The sequence below is a fragment of the Volvox carteri genome (genome assembly GCF_000143455.1).
Source record: "Volvox carteri f. nagariensis unplaced genomic scaffold VOLCAscaffold_9, whole genome shotgun sequence".
Taxonomy (NCBI): domain Eukaryota; kingdom Viridiplantae; phylum Chlorophyta; class Chlorophyceae; order Chlamydomonadales; family Volvocaceae; genus Volvox; species Volvox carteri.
Genome location: NW_003307552.1, coordinates 776,464 through 800,972, shown reverse-complemented (window position 1 = coordinate 800,972; position 24,509 = coordinate 776,464). Strand labels below are relative to the sequence as shown.

Here is a 24,509-nt window from a genome sequence, read left to right as displayed (position 1 = left end):
TCCACAGGTACATACTCGGTATCCCTGCACCGTTATAGCCCCCTCCTCACTCCTTGGGGCAAATGCTTCAATGCTCCCGGCCCACACAAATGTCCGGCCACAAGCCAATCCCACCGCCCGTGGCCCCTGCACCGTTCCTCAGTTATTAATTCTGCCCAAGACCAGAATTGTTCGATCGCTCCATTAAGGCCGCATTGCATGCTGCACATTGGCCCCTTCTAAATCTACTCCGCAACATCCGCGCCCCTGGCCACTCTTCCATTCATAGCCACCTGCCGCAAAAGCACCTATAGAAAGCAACGGTGGTGCTACCAGGCTATTATGCCCCTTATCCTCATTCTGGGTCCCATGCCGGACATTCGTTCAGGTTAACAAAGAGCTGATAGAGAGGCTAGTTTCATGTGTCTTAATAGGTGTAGTCAGACTGGCATACCCAAAGGGCTACCAGACCCATGCGAATGCGGTAGTAAAAATTGGTGTCGATTAGAGCCCATCACTCGATTAGAGCCCATCACGCAGAACCGAAGCTTACCGCCATGGAAATGTTGAAGGTGATAAACAACAGGAGACGGGCCAACGGACAGCATCTACCACGTCACACGTTCCAGTTTCGGCCCTGGCGAGAATCGCGCATATCGCGCATCAATATCCGGCCCCTTTGCACCGTGCTATGATCTTACCTGCAAAATGTGGGTCCAGGCAGCTTCTCCCAAAGCAAAACACTTACAAAACTGCCTGGACCCACATTCGCATGCACATAGCATCCCTCCAAGGCTCCCCTGTGATGGCTAATAGTCCTGCAAGCCCAACCACGCCCCGACTATCTCACCGGTCCGGCCCCATCCCCACCCTCTTCTCCGCCAAGCCTTTGCCATTTCTCAAGCACCGACTGGGCCCCCGTCTGTATACCGTGAGGACCCATGGCCAAACCCTGCATCGCCTGCGTCAGCGCCTTGATTGCCGCACTGTCATCCTGTTTAGGCCCTGCTGTAGTGCCTGGGCCCGCGCTTGGAACCGCCGCACTTCCGACCACCACTCCCGCCGTCGGATCCGGCGTTGCGGCCACGGCAGCGCCGCTTTGTGCAAGGTGATCATAACGCCCCGGCTGCCATTGTGCTGCCTTCGTTGTGTGTGGCCCGGCATGGGAGGGAGTCGGCTGCATCACTGTTGCCACCACGGGCGGGGCCGGTGGAGGCGCAATCACACCAGCGCCAGTAGATCCGCTCAGCGACCCGCTCATTACGCCACCCGGACCCTGGGGCATGTGTGCGCACACTCCAGGACCCATCATCGGCGGCGGGGGAGGAACGCCCCCTTGGGGACCGCCGGCCAGCTCCGGCGCCACCGAGATTGACGCAGCCGAAGGCCCCGCCTGTCCCGCAAGCTGGATCAGCTGCGCCTTGTACATCTGTGCATAAACCAATTTCCGTGACAGCTTTTGTGCCACGCGAACCGCCACGGTAAGCTCGGGTGTCGACATGTCATGATAGCCCGTAAGCTTAGAGAGCATTGATGGCCAAAAAGGCACAGCACCCCGCAAGCGGCGCTCAGCATACAGAATGGCCGCCGCCACAACTGATGGTCGGCAGTTCAGTAAGGACAGGTCGTACAACGACTCCACCGCCAGCATAATTGCGAAACCTGCCATCCCGTACACATCTTGCTTATCAAGGTAGCGGTAGCCCAGACGCTCAAGGTAAACCTTCAGGCAGCGCATCGTAGAGATTGCGGAGATGTCGTCCGTCAGCAGGCCGCGAATATTCCACTCCATCTTCGCCACAGCTGTAGCCGGCAGCTCTACAGGGATGGATTTAGGCAAAACCAAAGACTTGTGTGCACAAGCCAGTAGAAGCAAAGGGGAATTGCAACATAATGATAGGCATGCTGATGGGCCAAGAAGCTGGCGGGCATCAACAAGGCAAACGCGCCCTTGCCATCAACAGGCTGGCCACGTGAAACTAGCTACACTTCAATTTCCTGCAAAACGCAAAACACTGAACAGAACATCCCTCTGACAAAAAACATGGGAAGTAACTCTTACCTCCTGAAAAGAGAACCTGAATGAAACTAACGTGGATCAAATTTCGTTCCTCGTCGAGGCAGAGCCATCATTCAAAACCCAGCAGGCAAACTTATCTGCCCTGGCTTACCGGTTATCTGTTCCATCTCCGCGTTGGTTGGCACCCGGTCGCTGCTGTCGCCTTGCTTTGCCGCAATGATTAGTGCCGCCACGCCGACGAGCGGCAAAACATCCTCGGTCACCTGCTTCGCTTGCGACGCCGTCCGGTCCATTAGAAGCACCGCATCGTGTACAACCTCGTCGCGCAGGCTTAGCTTGGAGCTCAGGTCCAGGAGGCGAGAAATGAGTACGGGCCGCTGCTGCACATAGCCCGGGCTCATGTTTGAAAGCACCAACCCGTGTGTATTCTCGAAATGCTGCACTGCCGCAAAGGCCTCCTGGCATTCTTGCGTCACCTGCTGCTCTCGCATGACGTAGATCTCCTCCGTCATCTGAAAGGCATAGTCCGGAGGAAACACGGGGCTGCAAGTTCGAATAAAAACGTTCCATATTGTGCAGCCAGTGGTTTGACAGCAGCCTCGCCACTGCATCATATCCTGAGCAGCACGTTCCAAGCTTATCTTGCTTCCACATGCATTGATGTATGAGCTGTGGTTGCACCTATTTGCATCCAAAGCCCGTGCCCCGGAACCCACATCGATCAATTACAATTATTCCCGCCAGTGCCCGACTCAGACTGCATGAGCCATCCATGCCACATCTTGTTACCTTGCTGCTGTCGGCGATCGGAAATAAGCTGGCTAGCTGCGCGCTGAATGGCGTGCCGGCGACCCAATCAGCAACTTGCATCCCGCCAGCCTCGAGCACAGATGCGTACACGCCATCCTGCACCAGCCTACAAACAATCCGGTCCCAGAACAGCATCGAAAGGGGATGCGTTTGTTCCATTGCGAACTTCCCACCAAACCAATCGCAGTGCGTATTTGTGCCATCACATGTAGCCGAAAGTTTCGCAAAGTAGGATAACAAAACAAACCATTAATAACAACTACCATGCCACCTTGCGTTCGCCTCCTCCGCCCAATACCCTAATCGCCGTGTCCTTACCGGAAAGGAGCATCCCAGAAGCTCATCATGGCCGCTACCGCCTCCTTGACAATGCAGTTACCCTGCTCACGACTGGCTTTTCCCATGTCTGTAACGATGGCCAATGCAGCGGGCAGGTGCTGAGGACCTTTTTCTATCGCAATTCGCCTGCAATGGCAGCCACAGCATGAAAGCATCTGTCTAGAAGCAGTGCAAACTCGTATGAAAGAACAACTTAAGCTGCTGTTTGCACCGCATCAACGTGGTAGCTGCCCGCTGTCATTAGCCAAACCTCGCAAATTCTTACATTTCGCAACCGCCCAAAAATCCACATTTCCGACTACTGCCCTGGCAACGCAAGCACCCACCTCAGCTCAAGCAACCAGCAGTACAAGCACACCATCGCGACGCCAGCTGTCATTGCATGTAGGTTGACCTCAACGCGGCCAGGGCGCCGTACCAGAGGCTCCTGATGAAAGTGGCCTTGCTGCACTGCCGTCATGAACAGCTGGAGTGCCTTGCCCTGAGCCCATATGATGCCAGTTTCCCAGAGCGTATCAATAATCGCGTTGTAAACAATGGCGTCGGGCTTGCAGCCTTGCACACACATTTTGTGAAACGCCTGAAGCGCCTTCTGCCACTGCCCGCCCCGCTCGTAGGCGCTGATCAGCGCTGTGTACGTCACAACTGCGATCAGGACAGAAGCAAAGTGTTTACATGGCGTGCATGCATAGACCCCAGCGGCGCACGGCCTGAACTTGGGAAAGGCACTTACCATCAGGCGTGCAACCGTGTGCATTCATCTGTTCGAATACTTCGGCAGCCTTCTCCCACTGACCACCTACACGAGCAGCATAGCACAAACTGAGCAAAGTCTTCGGTGTCACGGTGTCCACCTGCTGCTGCCGCCGACAGTCTCAGCAGTGACGGTGCTCTCACCTTGTGCACACGCAGTCACCAATGAGTTATAAGTAACCGTGTTGGGGACACACTTGTCCTGCTGCATCTCGTTGAAAATGCGGAGCGCCGTCTCCCATTGCCCTGCTTTCTCGCAGGCGCTAATGAGCGAGCTGTACGTAATTACGCTTCGATCCATGTTCTGCCGCAGCATCTCCTGATACACCTCCAACGCCTTCCCCAACTGGGTAGTTTTGCCATACGCGCTTATCAGAGCGTTGTACGTAGTCGAGTTGGGTGTGAAGCCATCCGACAGAAGCCTCTGGTATACCGCCAACGCCTCGCGTGGCTGATTGCACATATTGCACGCGATGATAAGCGTGTTGTAAGTGCGCAGCACAGGCTCTACACCCTGCGGGGCAAGTTTGCTGTCATCAAACCCTTGTCGGAGGCTTCCGGTTTTAGAGGGCCGAGTCCTTAGACCCTGTGGTAGGAGACTTCCCGTGGCCAGACCCCACAAACCATACCTCATGCTTCATCACGTCCAGTACGTGTATCGCACGCTCCCACTGTCCAAGTTTTCCGTACACGTCGACAAGAGTATTATAGGTGACCACGTTGGGCATGCAGTTTACCGCCCGCATGGAGTTGTAAATGTCCAGTGCCAGGGGAAGCTTACCGCATTTGATGCAAACGTTCTGTAGAATTGAGCGAAAGCATATGCATCAATGATAATCGAAGCTCGCTGCGGACGGTAAGCGTGACCTCACCATGAGCGCAGTGTAAGTGTGCACGTTACGTTCAATATTCCGACTCCGCATCTCCTGCATAAGCTCCAGAGCGCGATCAACGTCCTGGCCATGAATGCAGAGCGAAATTGTTGCCGTGTAGCTGTATACATCGCACAGTGCCCTGAGCGGACTCCGCTCGTTTGCCGAGCGCAGCCAATCAAAAAGCTCCATAGCACGGCGGTCCTTTCCAAGGCGGCTGAGGTCCTTAAGCAATAGAGCAACAGCCCGGCTGTCCACATGGTGGAGAGCCCTGAAAATGACCTCCGGAAGAGGTTCGTTCGGTTGCAGCTTCTGAATAATCACGGCCATTTCCTCGACTGACAAAGCATCCTCGCCACCTCTACAAGAGGGTCCCGCGCCGCCGGAACCACCGAACCTGCCCTGACCACCGTTCGGATACAACTGATCCCCGCCTTTCTTGCCATACTTGCCGCTGCCATACTTGGACCGGCTCCGTCCAAACCAGGGCACACGGTAGCCAGGTGAATCCTGAATAGCCTGACCGCCCCAACCAACAGCCGGAGTTTGCTGTGGTGGAGGACCTGAATGATATGAACCGGGACGCTGCTGCTGGTGCGGCGCTTGTTGGTGATGTTGCTGCTGCTGCTGCCCTTCTGGCTGCCTGCCATAATTCATACTTGAATAGTAGGCTGAATTATCCGCCATCCAGCGCAGCCTTAATTCTTCTTGAGGTGGCGCGTTGTGTTGCCGCGCGTCGGGTCTCATCCAGCCCTGCACCTCAATGTATTCCGGCAAGATAGACCTAAAACAAGGTAGGCATTGGACAGCAAGTTGGGCAAGTAAGGTTCAACTATCAGCCAGTTTCGGCGGTGCTTCTGCTGGTAAGAAGCAGAAATTCTCTGACACGTTCCCTATTGAAGTATATTACCACGCTGGAAGCAGTTTGGCTTGGCAAGCGACCCTTCAGAAGGACAAGTTGATTCCGTACTCTAACTATAGCACAAATTTCCAAGCTTCCAACGTAGCAGTAAGATATTCCTGTGGACTGTCTTTATAAATAATTGTTAAAACTGCTCCATGTCCCATTATGACGTCAGAATATATTAGTACATGCCGCTCGCCGTGATGATTTCGGCTGCTCCGGCATCTTGTGTATAAATTTAATTTCGCGTTTTAGGGGGATGGTTAGTGCATCGTCCTTCATGGTGCTGTTGGCTTGGACCTGTGTGTAACCTAAAGCCGCATTCGCGATGCTCGCGTGGAGAAGGCGATAACTTATCTGCCGTTGTAATATGCTAGTTATCGCTACAACTCGGTTGGCCAGGAGTGTGCACATGACCCGTTGGTCGGTTGTTCGCGGAGTGTGCACATGACCCGTTGGTCGGTTGTTCGCGCTTTCTCAATCCCTTGTTTGTTCCTTTGTACCTGTCCTTACGTATTGTAGTTGCTAGTTATCTTGCGCTGCCCCTCCTCATGGTCATCGGCGTTCAGCTGCTACTGGCAGTCGCGTGAGTAGAATGTGACAACTGAACGCGACACAAGGCATATTGTAGGGCCATGTGCAATTACACGCCGTCCCACGCCGCACCGCGTTTACGAGTAGGTGACAACAGCAACGCTATTGTTGCGAACGGTCGCGTCGATGTGCTATTTCATATCATAGGCCATCAGGGAGGGGGAAGCATGGAGTCTGAAAAAGGTGTTAGTCATAAGGTCTATACAAACGAACAGACGGTTTGTTGGATTAAAGCTGTCACTGTCTCACTGCGCTTGCGATGCCATACCCATGCGTTTTGGTCCAACCACCGTGTCGTGCGATACATATTCAACTATTGTGGAATTCGGTAAGCCCAGGATCAGGATCTGCATCATCGTTTAAAAACGTCATTTGTTGCACCCAAGCAATGGACGACCATGGATACGGCCAAATTATCGTGCGATGACAACACTTCAAAGGATTACATTGGCGTTTGAAGGAAAAAATACCCTGGCAGTATGTTTAGTCGGTTGCGCACTCCTCCCTGGAGGCTTAAAAGTATTCACGTTCGATATCATGTATATACGCCTTTCGACCTAGCATGTACCGTTGGCCACACGTTGCATTTGTAGTCCGTCCTGTACAATCGCGTCAAACCCAATGGTCTTATAGACTAGTTTGGGGGTCTAGCAGCCTGTGTCTTCGGTACGGCTGCACAGGGCTGCCGCCAGCATCTGTTATAGCGAAGCCATACACGCAAAGACATGTTCGCATGCGCACCTGCCGTGTAGACAACAAACCTTCAGGTCCTTCCTTCAAGCATTATGGCCCATGGAATCCAAACCTTACAAGCCAGAGGCGGAGGGACAGTCTAGGTATGCAAACCGGAAACCCGTCGAAACACCACCAAATGTTCTGTCGACACATCGAACGGTTGCCGTTTGTCCTCCGGTAAGGAAGAACGCGCTTGCTCCATATCGAGGAGCTTGTCCGCTTACCCCTTCCTGATGAACAAGATCTCATGACGCATGTGCTGCGTGAAGGCTCAATGCAGCAGCCTGCTACACGGAACGTAGCTGAGCTACGTTCCACCCAAAACCAAGATGACCTGTGCGGACGACATCGTGCAACAAATTAAGTTAAAACGACTGGACGCCTACTTACCCAATGCGAATGATAACACTGGCTCCTTGCTGATTAGTATACAAGAGCAGCCCTCATGCGTCCCGATGTGCATGCACAGAAAGTCTTTCGATGAGGACCTGTCGCACAACAAGACACTCGACATAGAACCCCTCCATTATTGCCTTAATCATTACCTTCCGACCAGAAGTTCTTATGCTGTTGGGGATAGAAATAGAGATGGACCAGCGGATGGACAGCCCATGCATCGGGGTTAGTCCGGCAGAAAACATAGTGATAGCCAACTGTGGCCAGGAGCAACTGCGTGGCGGCTGAGAACAGGTGGGGGTAACTGGAAACTGGGCCCCTTGAGCCGTGTCGTGGCACTGTGTAGGCACGCGCGGAGTTACCACATGGATGCCTGCACAGTTTATAAGGAAAGCGCGACACAACACGCACGTCCTGAAGACCGGCTGCTTGTCAGCGTCGGCATCTGTATCCACGGACGGCAAGGCGCACCTACCTACACAGGACTGCCACATGCTTCGCCGTGTAATCTTATTTTGAAAACGGTATAATTTTGTTGGGTTACAACATCCCTGTATACGTGTCATTGGCGCACACACAAAGTCCCCCCTTGATAAATCCACACCCACCGGGACCCATGATTGTCCCATCATTGTCACACGATTGCATAATCCCAATTTACTAGCATGCATGTCGGGCCCCCTTCACGTAGATATCCCATCAGGTGTAGACGTTTCAAATTGCAGAGGTTCAAGTTGCGGTCAACGACACGAAAATCCTCGCAGTCGGTGGAGTACATATCGCCGATCCGTGTCTGCAATCTTGTTCTTTGGCCCAATATAGTCTAAGGAAGGGGGTCAACAAGATAGGGACAGTAAGATACCCGGGTCCGTTGCGCATCGCTTGAGGAGCTTCAGCGGCCTGCTGTCTGTCCGCACCAGATGTGGACCTTCCCGGGTCCGCATCTGGCCAAGAGAATACGTGCAAGAGGTGCAGCCCTTGACCGTTTGGACCCGTTCTATACCAGGTGTTCCACGCTAGCGTCTTTTATGGGGCAGGGTTCCCTTTTTTAAAGAGAGCTAAGTGGGGCCTAAGGTACCCTTCAAGCTAGCTTAGAACTTGGCGGATGGTCTTCGCGCGACCCTGCGATTCCCGTCCCATATCGTGGCATTCGGGCGCGTTTTGGCGCCGATGCGACAGCAGTAGACAGCATACAGCAGCACATGACAATCAAGACATCCATTAGCAAAAAATAAGACCGCGCCGTACTGGCCATATGCACGGGTATCTCGTCCTTCTTCACCGACTTTCGTGATAAGTGCTTGCTGATACTGCAAACATACGCTCCGCCTGCCGGGCATAGGGTTATATGTGTCGATTGAATAATTATTGTGCTAGGTTTTCCTTACACAGCCTTGGTCATGCCTATTAACTACTAAGGGAAGCGTCGGTCTTATCGTTTCGCTCTGAAAAGTTGCGGTCACTGCTGCAAGTGCAACGTGGCCCACCGGGACAAGTCTATGACACTGGGCAGGCTCATACTTTTGTAAAGTTATTGTTGGTCATTTTTTGTTGGGAACGCGCTTGTTTTGGGGATTTTCTCCATACAGGCGCTCTTGGGTAGTTCACGACGTACGGCACCCTCGTATCCGTGGGGCACAAGGGTGCAACGCTTCAATGTTGGTAACCGGAGAGCGTATTACATGTAGGCTGTAATAAGCTGTGTAATTATCCCAAGCGATGGCCCGTACGCCAAAGTTACAATTCTGATAGACGGGTTTCCCTGAGTGCTTTGTTCAGAGTCAAATCCTGCACGTATAGATGTTATAATGTAACATTATCAATCTCTCAAAAAGCATATGGATCTTAGGCATTCATTGTAGTCCTCTTCTTTGCGGTCCATAAATCCTATGTTGGCCGCTGAAACCGGGGCTGTGCCGGCTCTGGCACGGTGGCCTCCCATGTTAGGCTGTATTTGTTCATAAGCTTCCACGGCGCGTCGCGAGCAAATACGATGCGCTCCACAGAAGCAGGCCTTCACGTTGCTTGCGCTGGCAGGGGCGCACATCAATAGGAATGTATTTGCTATTCTTTGTGTCCCGTCTACGTGTGGAGTCTCGCACCAAGACGCCTGTCATTTACCTCCGTTACAAGGCAGCGTCGGATGCGTGCGAAGGCGTGGACTTCAACGAGCAGTTGCTTAATGCTTTCTGCTTTCCGCTGGGACCTGAAGCTGTTCAACCGAAAGAAGTGCAGGCCCCGGAGGTGCGGCAGTACTACGTTGGGTGGGAACCGGCCGAATGGCCCGACATCGTAAGCGTCAATCTGCCTTGCTGCGCAGGAGTACACGTTCGCCCTTACACACAATGATGGACAGAGGTTCACCGGCTTTTGCCGCCAGATTTTCCCACCAGCACCTCGGGTTGGCAGCAGGGCCCGGTACCCACAGGTCCTGTGCATAGTCGCGAAACACCCGTGGTGCAACTTTTTCTTCAAGGTAAGAACCTCATTCTTTGCGCGCAGCTCATTTATGACAGGCGGAAATATCAAGGGTTGACGTAGTGCCACTTGGTGCAGGTGCTACAAGTAGCGGAGCAACTCTTAAAAGGGTTTGACGGTCTCTTGGACTCGGCGCATCAGGACTTGCCCCTTGAAACGCACCTTGGTACTTTCATCGTCGATCTGCGCAAGCAATTGGCCACGAACCCGACCCCAGGAGAGGTGTTAAGGCAAGCCTGAAACTGGATACTGGTTACGCCATTACCCCCACGACTATAATCCTTAAGCAATACCTTTCCCCCCGGGGCCAGTTAATTTTAAAAACGGCGCCCTCCCCCGGAAAGCTGGAGCTACACTCTCCTGTGCCAATTCCATGTGCCTATGTTCCATGGACATGCTTTGCATCTTGCTTTCTTGCGGAAAAATGATCAGGCTTAATGCCTTGCGGCGACACAAACCAAGCCACATAGCTTATCCCCGCGTCTCCCTTGCTGCTTCCGCCATGTATGTGACCCCCAGGTTGACTGTGCCCAATATCCATGGGCTGTCAGGCGTTAGCCCACCGCGTTACATGGGCGGGGGCAGCACGGGCGAGTCACTCAACTGGTGCGAGAGAGGAACTAGGTTGAGAGCTATATAAAAGGGATTTTACCTGTTTTCCGGCGCTATAAGGCACATCTTGGAATCTCGTTGCTTTTTACATGCATGATTGTAGCTGTGTCGGGGATCTGCCTCTCCAGGGGGAATGACCGTATCGAGCTGCAAGTCCCGCCGGACTGTGGGAATGGAAAAGACAACTCCGGCATCCCCTTGGCGCGATTACTATTCCACGTGCCTGTGGAGGGCATGCTAACGCTTGTGGCCAGCCTTCTGCTGGAACGGCGGATCGTATTTGTGGCACGATCTCGTGACACCGTGACGGCCGCGGTGCAGGCTGCGCAAGCGCTCATCTACCCGTTCAGGTGTGCCAACTTGGGCTGAACGTGGGTCTTCACCAGGTCATTGAGGTGTTTAGCATTGGCAACTGTACAAGTAGCCTCTATGGCGCGTTGCGGCCGTGCGGTTGTGGCAGTTGAGGGGAATCTATTACCTTGTGGTAGGTTCCAGGGCATGTGCGTGGGCATGCCATATGGCTCGTCCCTCTGCTGGCCGGCCCCGCTTGAAGAGGGCAGAGAAGTCTTACTATCATCTCCGTGTAGCGGCGGAATGTGAACGAACATTCGCTTCGAAGGAGTAACACGTTCCAGGTGGTTGATGGGATAATTGCAAGCTTGGCTTATCCTCTGAAGTTGGCGGTCGGCGAGACGGAAAGCCCGGCAAACCATGGCCTTCGCGGTCATATGCTTGCTCCCCCATACTACATACTACTATGCATGACCTTTTGATAAGCACCATTATATGTTGTCCTGGTTGTTTGGCAAAAGCAAGCCGCCCGCAGAATGTTAGCATGCGCCTTCGCCCACTCAAGGACATTCTCTTCCTATAATGGTTACTTGCACACGATCGCGTAACACGCTGTGGGAATTGTCCGCACCGAACTCCACATACCCGTAGGCCCTGGGACATTGTGTGGCGGACTGGGCAGGGGGCCTTATATACGACCGGCGTAGCCATGGCGTTGTGCAGTCAGCCTGTGTGCGAAGGTCGCAGGGTAGAATCCGTTCTTGCGTTCGTGTTTGCGCGCAAGTTCATGTTTTATTGTGACGCGGGTGCTCTGCCTAGCTGGGATCAGTTCGATTGTGCCGCCCTTATCCCCTTCGTATTTGTCCGCTGGAACTACTGATGATGGCACATGCCTTTCTGCCATGGCACTTCCCATTGCGCATCCTCGTTGCGTCTGTGTCTACAGATGGCACCACATCTACCTGCCAATCCTGCCGCGCTACCTGGTGGACTACTTATCAGCGCCGATGCCATTTTTGGTGGGGCTAACCCAGGAGATGCTGCCGCTAATACGGCACATCCCAATGTCCGAGGTGACCACGGTGGACCTAGACTTGCAAAAGGTCACCCCGGCGCCCGGATCGCAGTCGGACGACGGTCGCGCGTTACCGTATGGTCGCCAGTTGGGCGCTGCTCTGGAGGCGGTGTTCAAGACGGTGCGGAGCCCGACGGAGTACGAGAGTAGCCCGCTTATTACGGGTGAGGCCGAACGTTTGGTCGGGTTGAAAATGGGCGAAGGGCAGGAACAGGAGGACTGGCAGTTGATGGCAATGAGCGTACTGTCTCGAGCCACTGGTGGGCACGCATGCAAGCTGCTTTCAGTCGAGGTATCTGCGAACGCGCTCAGGCAATCCCTTCCGTGGATAGAGCCCTTCTTGCGTGCGTCTCGCGCGGATTGCTTTGGAAATCACATCATACCACATGCCACAATCTCATCCTCGCAGGCGTCATGCAGGAGTACTTCGTCCGCTTGTTCGGGTCCTACCGGCGATATATTCACGAGCAGACCCCCGAGCCATTGACTCGTGGACTGCTGTCTTCGGCGGCAGCGCCAGGGCAGCTGACGTCCAGGGGCGGCGGTTGCAGGGAGATCGGCCGCGGTTACAAGGAGTCTCGTGAGGGTCGAGGGAGCGGTGGCCATGGCCATAGCGGTGGCAGCGACAGCGCCCCGTCGCCTCAGGCGCCAGTTGGCACCAGCCGCTTGCATGACGATATGCTGAGGGGCCACGGCTACTACTTTGACCAGCCTGCCTTTGTGGCGCATAGGTAACCAGTTCTACTAGTTCAATTGCATGGGTTCCTGAACGGCTGCATGGCAGGGATTAATGTCCATGGGACCCGACCGCATGCATCTTGTTGTAGTGCGGCCAGGATCTGCTCCAAAAGAGGGAGTTTCCACCGACCCAGATGCGGAATAAAGGCCTGTAGTGCTCGGTGCACCTTAGTCGGGCGGTAACAGCAGCCGCGTGTGCAAATGCGGCCCATCAGCGGCTGCAATGCCCCTTGGTTGTTCTTGGGTGGAACCTCTTTAAGCTGCGGGGAATCGCTTATTTCTGCCCTGACCCGTCACAGGCGCAGCGAGGCAGTGCGCGCATTCTTAAACTCCATGCGCCACAGTCAGCTATATGAGATGTTCGTCCAGGAACGCCTTGCCATGGCTGCGTCGGGCGCCATAGAGCTGACCAGCGGCGGCAGCAGCAGCGGCCACAGCTTTTCCTGTGCGGGAGGCAGCATTGGCAACCGCTTGCGCAGGTCCCTGATGAGCAAGAGCAATAGCGCCAACAACTTGGCAGTACTGGACAACTCATCGCAGGGAGGCTACTTGACCGGGTCGATTCATGTGTCAGACCTCACTTGCCTCCGCGAGAGCGGTGGCGGTGGTGAAAGCACCAACGGCGCTTCATCCGCTGGCGCCCCGCCCTGTGCGGCCGACCCCTTCGAGCTTCGGGTGGAGCGCTATCCAGAGCGTAAGCGGCTACTTCGCGAACATTTACGCAGCCTTATAGGCGAGGCCGCCGCGGCGGGTGGTGGTGGTGGTGGAAAGCTGGCGAGCAAGCTGCGGCGGCACCGGCGGACGGACAGCGAAGACCTTATTTCCCAGCCGCATGCCCAGCCGTTTGGGCCGCTCCATGTCGGCGAGAGCATTCGGCGGATAACGACATACCCAGGACTGGTCGGTGAGTGTGCCGCAGAGGCGAGAAGTTGTTTACTATGGGCATATGAGCCCTCTACCACATCGTAGAGGGGCGGGGTTTCCCTGAGACAGCACACACTGCGGCATCTTGTCATGAGCCAGCACCCTTCATGAGAGCCGCTGGATTTGCATCCTCGCTGCCACTTCTTGGCAGCCTTCTCCAGAAATTAATGCCACAGCAATGGGCACGGCACCTAATCACCCAATTATGGTTGCTGGGCAGTTGATCCAGGCCGACACGCCTGTTTCCACGTCTTATTTCCCATCTTGTTTTTGAACGTCACTGGGCCATATCCCGCAGATGTTTCAAATCCAACACCCGAGGACCCGTTCAGCTACTTCGCTGAGTGGGACTTGCGTGAGGACGACGATAATGCGTCCGGGAGTCCTAGTCCCAGCCCCCGAGGTAGGATGGGGGTGGTTCGTTCAATGACCCGGCCACATGCGAACTGTGGGAAACCTTGCTATTACCCGGAGGCCTGCAGTTTCTCGTCTGCGTCTCGTCGTCCATCTGCCAAGGAGGGCACGGGACATTTGGGATAAGGGTTTGTTACATCACCGAAAGCCCGTATCAACTTGAATGGTCGCCGCAGCGCTACTCGTAAGCCATTCAAGCGTTACTCTTGGTTATTGCGTCATTGCCGGTTTAGCACATGATGTCGGACTCTTGCTGCCCGTTTGCCGCAACTGGTCCTCGGCACCACAGCTGGCTTCGCCATCACGTTCTGCCGGTTGCGTTTTGTCTTTACCGTTTCGCCTCTTTAAGCCCTTTGCCCTTGACGATTCCTTTGACCGCGCAACTTGCTTGGGACGTGTGACCGTAGATCGGGAGCACAAGCGCAGCGAGAGCGGCAATAGTCTCCATTCCGTGGACTTCACGGAGATCGCCGGCGCCAATGGCAACGTACCACAACCGACGGGGACAGGCGCTTTTGGACAAAAAGCGGACCGCGGCGGGCGTGACCGCGACTCCGGGCGCGACGCGACCCCGCTGCGCAGGCTATCAGTACCAATGCTGTCAACGAATGCAAAATCAACGTACATGTCGCTGCGTGCAGCACCTTCGAATGAGTCGCCGGGCCCGGGGGATCGGGCGGCAGTGCAAGCGGCTGCGGCTGCAGCGAGGCCTGTCGTCTTGGCTGCGGCTGGCAGCTCTGGGTCGCGGCTGCTAAATCAGACGTTTCCTCCAAACGGCGGTGGTGGCGGCAATGACGCGCCTGTCGCGGGCACAATGCTGAAAGGCGGTGTACAGGTGAACTTGAGAATGGGTTTATCGAGGGTTACCTGCTCTATTAACAGTCATGTTATCGCATTGCCGTCTCTTGTCGTCATGTTCTTCCATATGCGTGTTCCGCAAACTCTGCATTGCTCATGTGTCCTATTTCACGGGCGCCTTGAGCCCATCGCTGATGTCATGCCCTCCGAAACCCGACTTCTTTGCAGGTTGTGACACTGGCAGACGGCCACCGCGTATACGATGGGACATTTAAGGACATCCTCCGCCTGGCGGCCACGGAGGCAAAGAACAACCTATTATCAGGCTTGTCAGGACTAGCCTCCCCATTGGCCTCCCCGCGCACTAAGGACCGTGAGGCTGCGACAGAACGTCGCGCACGCAGTCAACTGCAGCAACATTTCCAACTAATTTCAGCCCTCGCTGCAGCTGCGCCGGTGCCGCCGCAGCCACAGAATAACCCTGGGCGCCCAATACCCCAGCCCCAGGTCTCGTTGCACCAGGGCACGCCACTTGGACTGGTCTCCGAGGCGCGGCTTGCACCCCCAGGGTCCGTTCCGTTACCTGAAGCCTCGGCAGTGGGCGCAGCAGGAGGCAGCGAGAAGGGCGGTGCAGGGATAGCTGGCGTGCGACCAGAAGATTCCCACCAGCAGCAACTGCGGGGGGGTGCCAACAGCACCGGCGGCGCCCATAATCTCTCGTCGTTTCTCGCTGGGTCGTCATTTTTGTCGGGTCTCAAGGAGAAAGTGACGGGAGCTGGTACGAAGGTCAAGGCCTTGGGTACTTTGCCCCCGCCAGGCTACAAGCCTCAGACAACAGGTGCATGGTTTGCCGCAGCGTCTTCGAAATTAGGAAGACGCCGCTGTGTGCTTTGCCTGTGCACTTGCGTTAGCTCTGCGTTGGGGCGCGTTGATTTTCTACGCGGAAAGCCAGCAACCTCGGATGTGGATACGCGTCGGGTTTTGCTTTTTTGCTGTAATTACACTAAACAATATGAATCCCGCACAACCCGAAGGTCGGCAGACGTTTACACGCTAGTTCGTGCAGCCTGTGTGTTTAATTGCAATTCGTTGGGATTGGTGCACGTCCTCGTCATCTTGATAAATTACATAATGGAAATTACCGTCCCACAGGCGAGAAGGCCGCCAAGTTCAAGGCCCAGCTTACGGGAGGCGGGGGTGCAACCCTGTTGGCAGGTGCTGACGGCAAACTTAAGCAGCCGCATGCGCCTCAGCGCCCACTGGGCCTTACTGGGGGGCAGTCTTCTTTCCTGGGGCGGTCGGATGGATTCGAGGCGGGCCGTGCTCCAGGGTCCGGGCTGTCGTCTCACGCTCAGACACCGAGCTTCACGACCCCGATGGCGTCTCCTGTCACGACGGGAGCAGCCTCAGAAGCGGGGGCAGCTACGGTGTCACCGTTAGCCCCGCTAACCTACCCTCGTGCAATGTCCGTTGGCGGTGTACAGCACCTGATGCCGCACCTTAATGCAGTTGAAGGTGCAGCAGCTGCTGGCGCCGTCATTGGAAGCGGAGACTCGACGCCGCCGACGAGTGGTGTGCTTCCTGGCCCGGGATCCGCATGGTACGCTAGCCCGTCATGTGTGGCCCCACCTTCGGATTGGAATCCCTTTGGAACAGGGTCGGCACCCCCCGCCGCAGTCTCTGGCACGTTGTACAGCGCTGCCAGCAACTGGAGCGTCGGCGGCGTCAATGGTTCCGTAGCGTCTGCCACGACCTCGCCCTTCGCCATCTCGGCGCAAACGCCTGCTGGGGGCCCCGTTTTGGCGGCACCTGTTGCTGGCTGCTGTGCCACTTCGGCGGCGGCGGTTACGGCCACAGGCGCCAGCAGCGCTGATGCTACCACCGCAGACCTTCTGGGTCTGTCGCCATCGTCGCTCAGCGGTGTCAGCAGCGGCTTGGCTGTTCCGGCGGGTTCGGGAGTCGCCACGTTTGACCCATTTGCTGCCTGTGATCACGTGACGCAGGGCAGGTTGGAATCCGCTGGTAGCAATGATTTCGCGGCGTTTGCGTCTGCATCAAGCCCGCGGGAGTTTCCAGGACTTCCGGCGCTTGGGCCGGCCCCGGTGGTGGGCTAGGCCAGCTGCGGTTGTTTTGTTTAAACTATATAACGTGGGTGAAGCGTGCAGGTTTGGGTGAAGACGGGGTTACCGGTGAGGGCGAAGGTTACGGGGTGGGGTCCTGGAGTTGCGGAGCGACATGCCAACTTCGTGATGTACTGGAGCGCTTCTAGGTGTGGATGCGATAAATTGTGATCTCGGCACAACGCCTTGGGCGTTAGGTCAGGACGTTTTCTGTCACGCAGGATAGTGAAGAGTAGAGCAACACAAGTTGATTGCCATGCTGGATTATATTTTGAGGGGGAAAGGTCGCTCTAAAGAGGGTATCGGGGCTTGGTGATGCTCTCCGCACGCTTATTGTCCGAAACAGAGCTCATTTAGATGCGATTGCTGCTCCGATTATTCCATAAGCCTGGTAATGCGGACGTCTATGTCTTCCGTTTTGAACCATTCTTGTACGAACGGTGTAATACAGCTCGCTCAGACGATGTTGCGAATGCAGTGGCAGAGTGTATGTGCATGACGCGACACTGCGTGCAGTTTGCAGGCGCCGAATGCGCTTAGGCTTGTGGTGAAGACACACCATGGGCCCTAACACGTAGGGCCAATGGTTCGTGTTGTGCTGTCCTAACTTTGAACATTTTGAACATCACGGTCTAAGCTGGGTAGTAGGACAGGCCATCATAGGATAGGTCGTCGTGGTCGCGGCCACTCGGTCTTTACAGTACAGCCGATACTTGTTAATCGGGAACTAATTGGTGAGGTGACGCCAAGGTATTTAGGTTTCCGGATTCATATTTGCACGAAGAACATTATGCATAATGTTGGTATCCCGCTCCAGTGGCTTGCGGCCGTGGCATTAGCTTGTTTTGGGCTACTGGTATCGAATGCGCCGACCCCGCAACAAGTCCTGCCCACCCATGTTTCCATGCCATGGTGGCAAGGTAAGATTGTGCTGATTTACCGCCTTGACGTCATGTGCTGGAGATGTTTGCGACACTCCGTCTACGCCTGCGCAGATATAGTCGGCCGATATCGTCTCGTAGAAGGATTGCAAGTTCCGCCCCCTTCTTCTGGTGTTGACTGCATTGAAACTCTTGTGACTGGGTAAATGTTTATAGGAAGTTCCTGGCTTCTGCTTTGTCGCAAAGTCACAATGCCACTTGCTATTACCGAGTTTGCGACTGTAGGGAGGGATTTCACCGGCGAATTTTTTTCGAGCTTATATGTTTACCAGCCGTCCTGTTTGGTTTCTCAAACCTACCTCAGCAAGGTGGAGAGGTGCGTCCCTGCCGTTGTCAATTGCCCTGATCGTGAACAGAAAGCCGCTGAACCTTTGTGTAGCGTGGTTATGCAGATTACAATTCTGCAGACAATTCCGCCGGAGTTTTTCGTGGATCCGTATGAACTTGAACACTTAAACGCTGTTCGCAAAGGTAAGCCTTGCAGAGAACTCTTCTGCAGCCATTTGATGTCACAGAGGTATTATGAAATGTTTTCTCTTTTGCAATTGCAGAAGCGCTGGATTGGGAAATCTTTGGTCACGCCGATCTGGAACAGTTAGGTGGCAACGCTCTGCGCAACGGTTTCACCAGTCATAGCAGTGTTTCTATACAGCCCCCCGAACCGATACCTACAGCTGTAACTTAGGTATCCTATGGGACGTATTGGAATGACTAGGAACTGAGTGCGCGAATTTGCTATGCCTCTGGACGCAGGCCAGCACCAGTGTGCCAACCCACCGTGCTTGCGCTCACGCTAAGGAATCTGGGTGACCGTCCGCAAAGGCAAAGTTCTCGGCCCTCATATTTATCTGTGGATGTGCCTTTCCATGTGAAATATTCCACGCCGGTCAGCGTCAGCCCGGAGTGCACCAGCGGTCCGGGCTTCCTCAGGCAGTTCCGTGTAGGTACGTAAAACTCTTTATTGTGGCGTACACTGCGGGACCCCCTGTTAAGACCAGCAAAGCGCCGGACCCCCCCGGGTCCTATTACTGGTGCTACCATTCTCTGGTATATGAGTGTCGGTCACTATCCAACACCCCGGAACGCTACTTGTGGATCTGTCGTGCGGTTGCAGTTGCACCTGGCATATGGCGAGCAAGCATCTTATCCATTATCGTTTGGGAGCTGCATTTCTCTCGACCGGAACGTTGTGTTTGTGGCCAATTAGAGTCGATGCTGAATAAGGCTTGATGCTATAGCTCTGTCAGCCAAAGCTGCGTGTGCAACCGAGACACCCTGATGGGGTTCACTGTGACCATTCCAGCAGTACCTCGCGGTATGGTATGAACGGGACGGCGGGGTTTAACAAGGGCCCACCTGTACACCCGTGTATCCAGGGCCTTCTACCACGGTAACATGGCCAGCTCCGACGCTGCTACTGCGTACGGAGTCGCATCGTGTGACCCCTGATCATGAGATGGTGGAGCAGGAGGTGAAAGGCGGTGATAGGGGCAGCGCTACGTCGCCAGGGCGCGAAACAACACCAGGATCATTGGGCTTCGTCGCGATGGCCAACCCTCCCGATGCACAGTTTGCACAAGTGGGGATACAGCGTAATCTTCCATTGGGCCCGCAGGAGCCGGCACACCGTAGCCCTGATGCGCCGCCGCAGTGGGCACTTGTGGGTCTGCGGGTGCAGATGCCGGATATGATTACGGTGCCGACCGGCTGCATGTTGCATGCGGGCTGGGTCTCGTTCATCACTCTGATCTCGGTGCTGCTGTGCAGCGGGGCAGTCATCGCAGCTGCGCTTTAATAAGTCACTGGCTAGTGATGCAGCTTTAACGAATTCGTGGGAAACACGAAGGGGATCTGTCGTTTCTTGTTGGACTGCGCATAATCCTTCTTGAGATATAAAGTTATGAGGATAATAACGGTCATGCGTTCTTGGTTCCATGCAAACACGGTGCGTCCTCACACCCGGCCTCTCTGGCCCTATCCGGGCTGCGTTGCCTACATTCATCATAGTAAACGCATTCCGTTCGCGGTCCCTTTGTATTCAAGGGATAGTGCGTGCATGCACGTGCAAAGTATGATGTGAGGACCCGGCTGCAGCTGGAAGTGCGCCTCCGTGTTCTCCACCCTCCTGCATTTCAGAGAAGGGGCACTTAGGTGCACCTGTACGGCCAAGCATTAAAAGCGGCATCCCTGTTGCTGACGTAATGGCTCGTTTGTAAACTGTTTTGAGCTTTCCATACATGTTACAATACAGCAATGCGCGCATCACGCACGAGACCCATAAGAGGCAACTGAAACTTGCAACCTTTCGTCAGCCAGTCACTAGAGGGGTTATACCCCGAAAAAGCCGTAAAGCCTTGTCAGCGCATCTTTCTCGCCTGCAATATCCTTACGCGCGCGCAGAAGGGCGCACACAGTCCACCGCATCCACCAAACCTGTGCTACACCCCACACCACACCTAGTCCCTGCTCCATGCAACCTCCTATGGCACCCTACCCCTTTCCTCTTCAAGTTCTGTCGTCGGTCATTACTCTTCCGACACCGACGCACTTCAAACCTACGCAAGCACTTCAAATCCGCACGCAGCCGCAAACAAGAACCAGCAGCAGACTTTCTACCGTTTGAACACGGTGGCCCAGCCCTTAAGCTCATGCTTAAATGCCGCCTCGTAGTCTCGCAGCGCCTTCTTCTGCTCTTCGTTCTGCTCCGTGGGTGGTGGCAGGAAGAAGGCGGAGCGCAAAAGCATCTTCTGCGTCTCGCTGAGGTGCGTGGGGAAGAGCAGATCAATGTCCAAGATCAGATTACCGCGGGCGTGGGGTGCCGCTGGCAGTGGCATGCCCTCGCCGGGCACCACAACCGTGGAACCCGGGCGGACAATGTCGGCAATGGGCACCTTAAGGTCACGGTCGTCAAGCGTGCGGACCTCCACCGACGTGCCGATTAGCGCGTGGTGCAGCGGCATAGTCACCTGATGCAGTGGCAATTGCAACCGCAGCAACGTTGGCGGCAGCAATATTGATGCCAACAGGAGCCAGCAGGAGCAACGGTACACGAGCAGGTACGGAAAGGATGGTTGAGGCAAGAGCTCCCCGCCCACTTCCGGCTACTCGGGCCAACCATAGAGCCAGCCCGCATTTTCGATGTCGGCACTGAGCCCAGGTACCAGGCATTTCTTAACCACCTAACCGCCTGAATATGAGCTTACCTGACGTGCTCCCGCTGCAGCCCACCCCGCCTCACCTTGTGCACGAGGTCTGATCCGCGGCGAACGAAGCGTGGGTGCGGCTTGGGCTTGAGCACAAAGATGACTGGGCCGGGCTCCTTCTTGGGCGTCTTGTTGCCTTCCCTGCGGTCGGACGGCAGCATATTGTGAGTTAGTCGGGTCAACTAAATTTCGTATTGACCACGTGCCGGCCAGCTGCAAGTAGTGAGACGCGCATAGATAAATGGTGAGCTCAACGGTCCCGCCCATCTGTGTTCATGATATGTCCATCCGCACATGCCACACCGCAAGGCCTCCCACAATCGCCTACGGCTGCACAACCTTTACCGGCTGTCCGTGCCCTCAACCACGCCCATGTACGCTCACGTACCCCTCAAATACGAAGCGCGTCCCCGTGGGCAGCCCCGGCTTGACGTCCACCGTAAGGGTTCTCTCCTCCTCCATGTACTCGCCACTGAATAACAGCACCTTGCGCTTGTGCGTTACCTTCTTCAGGCAGCCGTGGAAAATTTCCTCAAGCGTCAGCTCCAGTGGATACTGTGGAAGGGAAGTGCCGGGGCGTTTATGGGCCGGCGGATTGAAGTTTGCGGAAAGAATGGGCACGAAGATGTAACAGTGTAAACAGGGATGGAGGCACGGTGCCATGCGAGGGAAGGGAAGGAGGGTGGCGGGCACAGTTAAAGTAAGGAGACCTCAAAAGGGGTTTAAGAAGGCGCTCACCACTTTGTTCTTTCCCTTGGCCGGCGGTTCCTCCGACGTCATGGCCTCAAATTGGCTGGATAGCGCTGCAAGGGGGCCCGGGCGGCGGGGTTGAGGGATAATGTAGGACAAGGCATATCGCTTATGGCGTGATGGCGGCGTCCCAGATCTGTGAAGTTACCCCGTGAACACAGACAGCGCCGACCGCATTCCCGGGGGAAAGTGGTCCGCCGCCAAGGTGAGCTGGTAAAGCGGAGGAACTTACCTTCAAGCGCTTCGTACGGGTTGTTGGTCCCGAAGAACCGCTGGAAGATGGCCTTGGGGCTATCCTCGGGATTGAAGCGGTACATAGGGCCCTTGAGGCCTGAGGCGGCGGCGAGAAGAACACGGAGCCGCGCGAAGGTGGGTGAGAGGGTATGTGATGGAGACTGAGGCAGCCGTTACCAGATGGCAGGTATACAGTTATACCCGGGCTCCCGCATGTTCGTGCTTACCTCCCTTGCCATCGGGTAAGCCGTCCTTAAGGGCGTCTTCGCCGTACAAATCATAAAAGCCCTTGGTCTTGGCTGCGTGGGGAGGGAAAAGGATGGAGTTGGAAAGAGAAACCCCCAAGGTAGTGAAGCAGCTGTCGGATGGCTGCACGCCCGCCTGGGAACGGACTGCTCAGCTCAGAGCTCACTGCATGACTGAGACCGACACCATGGCAGAGGAAGCGGGACAGGACACATGGTACGGAATGACCAAGGAGGCAATGGGGCTAAGGCCCCAGGCGCGTCAAGACCTAGGCGCCATGACGCCTAAGCGCGCCCGTTCCGCATTGATGCCTTGCGCTGACTCCACTTTGCCTGAAGTATGCTATATCACATTGCGCTAAGCGCGGCCGGAGAAACAGGAGATGCACTCGCGCTGCCATGAACCGAAAGTAGGACTGTATGTTTACTGATTGCCTTAAATGCTGCTTGCCCTATTGCTTGTCTCTCCTTCAAAGGGTGCCATGTCTCGCCATACGCGCAGCCCAGGGCGATGTCACCATGAGGACGCAATGGAGCAATCACCGCACCCTGACCAGAGCGCACTGAGCCCTGCAAAACGATCACCTAGTCCTCCAGGTCCTTAAGCCCTATCCGATTGATCAGCTGGGGCAAGTTCCCTGGCCGAAATCTGCAACAAGATGATTGCCTCAGTACCTCCCGGCGCAAGCTGCTCCTCCCCAAAGGTCATCAGAAAAAAATCCGTCAAAGCCCAATGCAGGGGTCTATGCAACTGAGCCCCGCCTCCTGGTGACCGAGCCACCGCAGCCCCGCCGCCACTAGCCCTGCTCAGGCTGGGCCCCGCAGCGCCGCCTCCAACGCGGTGGTGGTGACTTACGATTAGACAGAACCTCGTAGGCCTCGCAGATCCGCAGGAACTCCTCATGGGCCGCTTTTTCATGGTTGATGTCCGGGTGATACTTGAGCGACAACCGCCGGTAGCTGTCCGCGGATTAGTTGGGGCACACATTTTATTGCGTGGAATGAGGGGCATGGGGTGGGGCTGTTCCTATGAAGAAGCGGGAGAATATGGGAGGAGGGCTGTATGCGTTCAGGGCCGGCCATACCCATCCAACAGGGTGACCTGGCCCTGCAGGACACATAGTAGCTGCAATGTTGTGGTCGCAAGAGAGAACTCCGTTGCTATAAGTGGCCAGTGCCTTTAACTGGATGGTATATCAGCGGGTTAGTGCAACGCTCAAATGCATATTAGCGCCCAGCCATGCGCACCAGCCAAACCCCAACCTAACCCCCACGGGAAATGCACACAGGAATGTCACCACCCGTGTTGTGCGCGGACCCCTGAATGGCCCATTTATGACATCGCCGGAAAGCACCTCCTGCCCCAAAGATTATCGCGGCAACCCTGAAGACATCCCTTAGAATACTTACGCTCGCCGGATGTCGATGTCATTGGCACTCCTGCGGATATGTCAATGCACAAGGGGAAAGGTGTTCGCGCATGCCACTCGCGGGTCCCTTCAGGGCCGTAGCCGAAAGGCCATGGACCGATAGGTTATCCTAATGGACTCATAATTCTTATTCGTACCGGGTGAGGCCCATCACCTCATAGTAGTCCAGCCCCCGCGTCATGTTGCCTCAGATGTGTATAGGGCTGCTAAGCTGTAACCTTGATTCTTCAAACGTTCAATATTATACCGTTTTAGCTATTAACGTGATGAAAGCTACGTAGTAAAGCACACAGATTTGTGTTAGGTATAATGTTTGCAGGCGAGCATCTGTTACATGTAGAATGCAATTGACTTCATGCAAATAAACACAACTTCTACTGGGAAAACATATTAGGGCGCCCGTCAAAGAAGAGTCGACTTCTGTACGACGTTTACTGATACATGACTTGGCTTGCATCATAGTTTGACTCATACTATAAAAAATTTTAGCCATCATACCTCGTGACGTGCTCACGTAGCGGTCTACTGAGGGGGTGTTGTAAAGCAGCTTGCAAACTTTCAATGTCATGGTGTAGTTACCTGTAATAGTGGTCTACCCACTAAATGGATGAAATAGTTGCCAGCGATGATGCTTGTGTTGCACCACATGCACTTGACATTTTGGCAGGGCTTGCATCCCTCGGCATATCGCAGTCGCTTCGCGAGCAGGTGCAGAAGGCCCTTGTAGATATAAGCCAGGCCGCTGGAGTTGCTTCTGATCCACACCTGCAAGCCTATGGGAGCAACAGCCCAGGTCGCCGTGCCGGCGACCCAACCGATAAAACCGTCTCCCTGCCAACCGGTGGCGCGCGGGA

At 55.1% G+C, this 24,509-nt stretch overlaps 4 protein-coding genes across 4 annotated transcripts; 2 read left to right on the top strand and 2 right to left on the bottom strand.

Annotated features, from left to right (window-relative positions):
- Positions 1-829: 829 nt before the first annotated feature.
- On the bottom strand, positions 830-5,423 carry VOLCADRAFT_116752 (uncharacterized protein; the record flags this gene model as incomplete). Its single annotated transcript, XM_002948128.1, has 13 exons — positions 830-1,408; positions 1,454-1,797; positions 2,151-2,262; positions 2,302-2,511; positions 2,789-2,915; positions 3,128-3,274; positions 3,475-3,793; positions 3,882-3,947; positions 4,046-4,415; positions 4,531-4,701; positions 4,774-4,998; positions 5,032-5,292; positions 5,352-5,423. Coding segments are annotated over 13 exons (3,003 nt in total), but the record flags the coding sequence as incomplete, so codon positions are not given.
- Positions 5,424-9,457: 4,034 nt separating this feature from the next.
- Positions 9,458-17,261, top strand: VOLCADRAFT_120590 (uncharacterized protein; the record flags this gene model as incomplete). The annotated part of the gene is made up of 13 exons (XM_002948269.1): positions 9,458-9,646; positions 9,723-9,859; positions 10,400-10,486; positions 10,621-10,842; positions 11,730-11,886; positions 11,947-12,022; positions 12,268-12,589; positions 12,896-13,500; positions 13,819-13,923; positions 14,342-14,769; positions 14,961-15,105; positions 15,322-15,570; positions 15,885-17,261. 13 exons carry the CDS (start codon positions 9,458-9,460, stop codon positions 16,844-16,846), a joined length of 3,684 nt encoding a protein of 1,227 aa, XP_002948315.1. The 3' UTR covers positions 16,847-17,261.
- A 345-nt stretch (positions 17,262-17,606) lies between these two features.
- Positions 17,607-20,018, top strand: VOLCADRAFT_103795 (uncharacterized protein). The gene is made up of 7 exons (XM_002948268.1): positions 17,607-17,772; positions 17,848-17,935; positions 18,019-18,109; positions 18,186-18,264; positions 18,345-18,387; positions 18,547-18,737; positions 19,170-20,018. Exons 1-7 carry the CDS (start codon positions 17,643-17,645, stop codon positions 19,586-19,588), a joined length of 1,041 nt encoding a protein of 346 aa, XP_002948314.1. The 5' UTR covers positions 17,607-17,642; the 3' UTR covers positions 19,589-20,018.
- A 2-nt stretch (positions 20,019-20,020) lies between these two features.
- rsp16 (radial spoke protein 16) lies at positions 20,021-24,015 on the bottom strand. Its single transcript, XM_002948127.1, has 9 exons — positions 23,793-24,015; positions 23,636-23,665; positions 23,082-23,185; positions 22,208-22,279; positions 21,979-22,077; positions 21,735-21,799; positions 21,385-21,551; positions 21,032-21,137; positions 20,021-20,759 (listed from the first exon to the last, which is right to left on the bottom strand). The coding sequence occupies exons 1-9, from the start codon at positions 23,834-23,836 to the stop codon at positions 20,406-20,408; spliced, it is 1,041 nt and encodes a 346-aa protein (XP_002948173.1). The 5' UTR covers positions 23,837-24,015; the 3' UTR covers positions 20,021-20,405.
- Positions 24,016-24,509: the final 494 nt, after the last annotated feature.

Bases quoted from the DNA above. Each gene is read 5' to 3' on its own strand.
- VOLCADRAFT_103795 (XM_002948268.1), top strand. From the start codon at position 17,643: ATGCATAATGTTGGTATCCCGCTCCAGTGGCTTGCGGCCGTGGCATTA. The intron at 17,936-18,018 runs GTAAATGTTTAT...TTGCGACTGTAG, and splicing joins ATTGAAACTCTTGTGACTGG to GGAGGGATTTCACCGGCGAA. The intron at 18,388-18,546 runs GTTAGGTGGCAA...CTCTGGACGCAG, and splicing joins GGTCACGCCGATCTGGAACA to GCCAGCACCAGTGTGCCAAC.
- rsp16 (XM_002948127.1), bottom strand. From the start codon at position 23,836: ATGACGCGGGGGCTGGACTACTATGAGGTGATGGGCCTCACCCG. The intron at 21,800-21,978 runs GTAAGTTCCTCC...GCCCCCTTGCAG, and splicing joins CCCGTACGAAGCGCTTGAAG to CGCTATCCAGCCAATTTGAG. The intron at 21,138-21,384 runs GTACGTGAGCGT...GTCCGACCGCAG, and splicing joins ACGCGCTTCGTATTTGAGGG to GGAAGGCAACAAGACGCCCA.